Source organism: Limulus polyphemus, unplaced genomic scaffold, assembly GCF_000517525.1.
Source record: "Limulus polyphemus unplaced genomic scaffold, Limulus_polyphemus-2.1.2 Scaffold4035, whole genome shotgun sequence".
Lineage (NCBI taxonomy): Eukaryota > Metazoa > Arthropoda > Merostomata > Xiphosura > Limulidae > Limulus > Limulus polyphemus.
In genome coordinates this window covers 45,747-51,861 of record NW_013669645.1, presented here as the reverse complement: position 1 = coordinate 51,861, position 6,115 = coordinate 45,747, and the positions used below count along the sequence as shown (strand labels likewise).

Below are 6,115 nucleotides of genomic sequence, written 5' to 3'. Positions count from 1 at the left end.
ATATATATATATATATATATATATATATATATATATATCTACTAAGTTTCATCAAAATCCAATCATTTTTGACTGAGTTATAGAGCAAAAATAGTGTGAAAAATCAGTCCTCATGTTAACAGATAGGGATTTTTGGATTTTAGTAACCTTGACCCTCCAAAAACTAATCACTTCTAAGATGGTTCATATTCCAAATGTATACCAACTATCGTCCAATTCTATTCAGCCATTTGAGAAATATTGTTTACACACACAGGGGTGAAAACATAACCTCTGTCCACCTTCTTTGGCAGAGGTAATAACTTCAAACTGGGTGTTCAGACAGGATGCCTTTGACATCTTTACAGGTCATTATAGAAGAAAGAACAAACATTTTATCTTTAGTTCTTTGACACCCACTCATACACACAGAGTTAATAGTGGATACATGTTACATTACTCCCAACTTTTCTAGTGCATTCAGTTTCACCTCTCTCCAGCTGTCAAAAAAATACAGAAATGTAAGTATGTGTCATTAAAAGACTCATAGTGCATTGACTGTAAGTGAACAGTTTAATATTTGTAGGAATTAACAATTGTAAGCATGCATTTAAAGTACTAACATATATTACATAAATGGAAGTGATAATGAGACAAAAATGTCCAAATTCCCTGTAATATTTTTTAGCTACAAATACACTGGGCCTCATTCCACAATTAATGGTATTTTCCACATTTCGCCTGCTGTGGATTATTCCAATGATGACCACATAATGCAGTGTAGTGATTTTAGCTACTTAACGTGCCCCCCTCCCTACATACATACACACACCCAATTTGTCTCACTTTTTCATGAGAAATGACAAATGCCAAAACCTTGATGTTTCATTTCTTATATAAAGTAAGTACTCCATCTCTCTTCAAGTACTGGAGTTTTCAGCAGACTTGTGAACAATTATTCTTTTTCACTGATTTGAAAACCAAAAACCATTCATCTGTTATAAGTGTATCATTTCATGATCCTAGCAGATTTATTAGACACACCAAATATGTCATTCCTAGCTCCTGATATCATTTTAAATTCTAAACTAACGACAGAATTTTATTAGTAAAATTTTGATGGGAAGAAAAAAAAAGACCCATTTTTTTTTTTTAAATATCTACACAATATATTAACAAATAACTTCAAACTGTAATATACTCCTTGTTGACTGATATCATGTGGTGCTTCAACTACTGAAGGACTAAGCCTATTTGATTAAGTACCATCTTTGTTCTTCACTCAAAAAAGTGTAAAAGTTAGTGTAAAAATATGGCAATCAGAAAGGACACCTTTATCATCTTCACAGATCATTATAGAAGAGAAGGATAAATGTCTTAATCAATAAGTCAATTATTAACTGAAAAAGTATAATTTCTTCACATGACTTCATATCTTTTGTATAGACTTACCACCCAGTTTGGCCACACCATCGATGACAAGAGTTGCATCCAAGAAGACATAGCATTATAGAGGTCTTGTGCTGTGGAGTCTTCATTCAATTTCAGTAATTCATAGTTACATGGAATGTCAGCAAGAGGTTCAGATGAGGTTCCATAATACAACTTTGTAGTGTTTAAATCATCTTTGGCATCTAGTATCATTACACTGTTATATGAAAAAAAAAATTAATTATTGATAAATAGTCAGATGAACATAAATATTTATAAGGAGATTAGGAAAATTATTCAGTAAATGTATGTGAAGCCTGGTGGTAAGGGTACTTGACTCGCAACCTGTAAGTTGCAGATTAAAATCCCTGTCACCAAACATGTTCACCCTTTAAAGTTTCTGTCATGGACAGCCACCTGAGGGTAAAAATTCTTAACTAATATAAAATACCTCAGCAGATGACCCCAAATCTAGATGAGATTAGGGTCAAAGTTCAGTTAAAGTAGGTTTGTTTTGTAGATATTATATTGATCTTGTTTTTATGTTAAATCATTAAAATCAAATGCATTATTCCAATTTGAGATTGTATTCTTAAGCATATTTCCCAAACTATCTTGTGTATTATCCACTGTTGGTTGTTAAAAATCTTACTGTGATCAAATTTTCTTAATGGTATATATCTCAGTACCCTTCATGAGTTTTCACTGGAAACACACACCTATGAAACATCTGAATACTGTTTTAATTTACTTTAAATTACTCACATTGGTAATAAACTTTGTCAAATGTTTACATGTCTTTATTGTTTAAACACTGCCAACTTCCTTGTCAAAGATGTATTAAACAAGGTCAAACATACCTGTAGGAACTGCTGGTATCGCTGAAGTTCAATAAAATTTCCTTCCACTCCTTCAGAAGATTAAAAGTTTCTGGTAGTCCTCTGGTGTATATGTGGTTTAAGGAGCTGTAATCATCCTGTAGTGATACAACAAACTATCACAACCCGAACACTGTCAGCAAATCCACAAAAATACTTTTAAGATTTTAACAGTTAGCAAGTTTAATAGATACTGATATTGTCAAATGATGTTATTATATGTAACATAAATTACTAATAAACCTGACATCTAAAAACAGGTATGACACACATAAAAAAACCTCAAAATTAATAGCTACTGCTAAGTTTTTGTTTTTTTAATCCTGTACTGTTCTAAAAGCAACTGCAAGAATATCGTTATTTTAACTGATGATATAGGATTTTCATTATTTCTAACTTATTTCCAGAAACTTGAAATTCAATTACAAAATTAAGAAAATAATTACATTATGTAATTAAAACAAAGTAATAAAGAATCAATTGTAAAATTTAAATGATGAAAAATAAAAATATTCTAAACAGTCTCCAAGTTTTATAAGAAATTAGTTTTTAAATAAAATGAAAAATATAAAAATACATTGCATGCTGTCCAGTTTTATATTAACCCTACTCATTTTCTCTTCAACCCCTTATCAATCCAGTATCTCACTTTTCTTAATTGCAAAGGTAAATAATACAATTAACTTGGAAAAGATTGTCTGATATTTCACCTCAAATTATGTATAAAACAAAATAACTAAAATATTCAGATATAATGTTTGATACAAAATTGTAGTCAAATTTGTTTTAAATAAAGAAACAAAAATTCAAATTGCCAACCCTAACCCCAAATGAAGAAACATTTAACATTCTTATCTGTACATGAAAAACTTGTTAATACTTGAAACACAACTGAAGATCTGCAGCCTTTGTACATGTTTTCCAAGCATTCTTAGCTCAAATATTTTGGAAACAGTGAATTTTTGAAGTTGGTGGTTCCAAAAACTGTAAAATTTTACTAACTACACTTTTTCTTTTACAATAGTCAAGCTTCTAAAGCTAACAATATCATAAATATATCATCTGAAAGCTGAGATTATTTTTCTTTCTGTTAACCTATTTGCTGTAGAGCTCACTTTTTAACCATGGCATAACGGCTCATAGAATGACCCCAAATTTTTATTTTCAAATATAAACTTTTAGCTTACAGCTCTGTCATGTCTTGACCAATTTGAAATCTAATAACAGTTCTGAACTGATGTATTGAACCATGCCCAAGGTCTTGTAGATTAATTTACTCTAATCCTGCCTAAAAGAATTAACTTGAGGGTAGGCCGGTAGAGACTCTGATGAATAATAAAATAGAATCAAGTATACGTGTGTCCCAAACTTATTATTGCTGGTGCACAAAAATATAGCTATTTAAAACGTCTCATAGCTTAATTTACTCTAATCATGCCTAAAAGAATTTCAAGTGCCATGGCTCTTGAGGATTCCCTCATTTCCTTTTATGACTTCTAAACTTTTAGTTCTGTCAGAAGCCTTTCTTGATCACACACCTTCGAATAATCCATTTCATGGTTTTATATTTCTCATATGCTACGTAAAGGTATTATAAATTTTACTGTTAAAGTAATTACTTTAGTAGTTGTACTTTTACTTTATTAAAACTAACACTTGTAATGAAGTCTTATGGTGGGCATTATTTTGTCACGAGATGAAAGACTAGTTGGGAAGAATCTTTTATGAAAGAACAACTGTACATAATTTTTTAAAAGGAGCACAGAGGTAACTTTTATAAATATGATACAGTAAGATAAATATTATCTATTTATTTAAATTTTAAAGAGGCACTATCACAAAACTTTTTTCAACAAAGCAGTTAGTACACAACATCATTAAGCCTTGTAATTATAGCTAGTAAGTACGTGAAACTGGGCTTTCAGATCGATGGCATGATATGTAGTAATGTCAGGTAGTAATTATTATTTCATTATAAATTGTAAATTTACCAAAGAATATCTAATTTACATTCAAAAACTTTCAATGGTTATAATGTTTTATATCTGAAGTATCTGTATTTCAGATATGGTGTTTTATAAGTTAATTTTTTCTGAATGAAAATGAAGAAATGGCTGGAAACGTTTAGTTAAAACTATGTTCTGCATAAAGAAAATGTTCATTCTCTTATTTTATTTTTTATATAATATTTAAAGATAAGATGAAAGTAAACACTTGTGTGGGTCTGAGGACTGAATACTTACAGATCCTGCATCAGTATCTCCAGACAGTGGTTCATCCTTCAACATTTCGTCTTCAAACAGGTAACTGACATCATTTATTCTGAAACCATCCACTCCTTTGTTTAACCAGAACATCAAGATATCCTGTTCATGGAATTATGAAATCGTGTAAAACATACATAAAAATCAACAGGGTGCAAGTATCCTTCTTCATATAATCAAAGTTTGTAAGCTCAAAATTAAAGATGTTTTCAAAATCATCAAAAATACCCTTAGAATTCTAGTCAGGAAAGGATAAATAAAAGCAGAAACATTGTCATCTTAAAAAATCACTGATCCTGTGGAGATTTGTATAGTGAAGAAATTGAACGAATCATAAGTAAGAGAATAAAACAACATGATGCCACATGGCTGTTACATCCAAACAAAAATGTGCCCTAGCTGAACATCACTAACATATTCTAGCCAGACCAGCAGACGGGATCAAAAACAATACACATAACCACTAGAGAATAGAAAAGTTAAAAGACGTGTTCTTTCTTTCCAACCAGGACCTTGACTCCAACCAAAGTTTGGAAATCCTTGCTCTACATACACACAGAAGCCACTAAAATAATGCAACAGAATGTTGCAAACCTCAGACCACATCATAAGCATGTCAACCAATGGCTCAGTTTACTCAGCAACCCAATGAAGTCATCAGACAAAACAAATGTCACCCATTCCTACAATCTAGACATCTGCAATCCATAATAACTTCAAGTCCAGTTAATAACATAACACAATGTTTTGCAACAACAAAGGGCCTATTGGTCCATCTTGGTTGTCCCATCCTCTAAACTAAAACTAATAAATAAATAAATTAACAAAACATAAATAAATCTTAGTCATTCCTTATCATTCATATACTTATCAAACTTTCTCTTAAACTCACTTAAATTTTCTTCCTCCACAACATCTGAAGGTAACCCATTCCAAAAGCCAACCACCCTGTTAGAAAGATAAAACTGAAGATGATTCCTACCTTGCCAAAATTTATATTTGTGTCCCCTAGTCCTACTATTCTCACTGTTAAGTATGAAGAAAAATGATACACCAACACTATCAATTCCCTTTACAATCTTAAACACCTCAATCAGATCCCCCCCCCCAACTCTTCTTTTATCAAGAGAAAACAATTTGAGAGCTTTCAACCTCTCCTCAAATGACAAACCCTCCATCTCAGGCACCATTCTAGTAACCCTTCTCTGAACCCTTTCCAACAATTCAATGTCTTTCCTAAGGTAAGGAGCCCAAGAATGAACACAATACTCCAAATGTGGCCTAACCAGTAACCTGTACAATGAAATTATAACCTCTTTACACTAGTATTCAATATTTCTGTAGATACAACCTAAAATCCTATTTACCCTACCATTAACAACAGTGCACTGCTTGGATGGCTGATCAACTATTACACCAATATCCCTTTCTTTCAATGACACTGTTAAGGATATTCCCATTCAAATTATACTTGTAATTCAAATTATGGTAACCCATGTGCATTTATTATAATTAAAACCTATCTGCCATTTACTTACCCAACTTGCTAAATGATCTACATCC

The 6,115-nt window shown here is 31.5% G+C and overlaps 1 protein-coding gene across 2 annotated transcripts in view; it reads right to left on the bottom strand.

Moving 5' to 3' along the window:
- Positions 1 to 6,115, bottom strand: part of LOC106470488 (maltase 1-like) — a 34,512-nt gene that overhangs the window by 5,308 nt on the left and 23,089 nt on the right. For both annotated transcript variants that reach the window (XM_013931048.2, XM_022399104.1), the window contains exons 6-8: positions 4,532 to 4,654; positions 2,271 to 2,386; positions 1,432 to 1,627 (exon numbers count right to left, since the gene is read on the bottom strand). In XM_013931048.2, the coding sequence (XP_013786502.1) occupies positions 1,432 to 1,627; positions 2,271 to 2,386; positions 4,532 to 4,654 (435 nt within the window). The remainder of the gene's footprint in view (positions 1 to 1,431; positions 1,628 to 2,270; positions 2,387 to 4,531; positions 4,655 to 6,115) is intronic.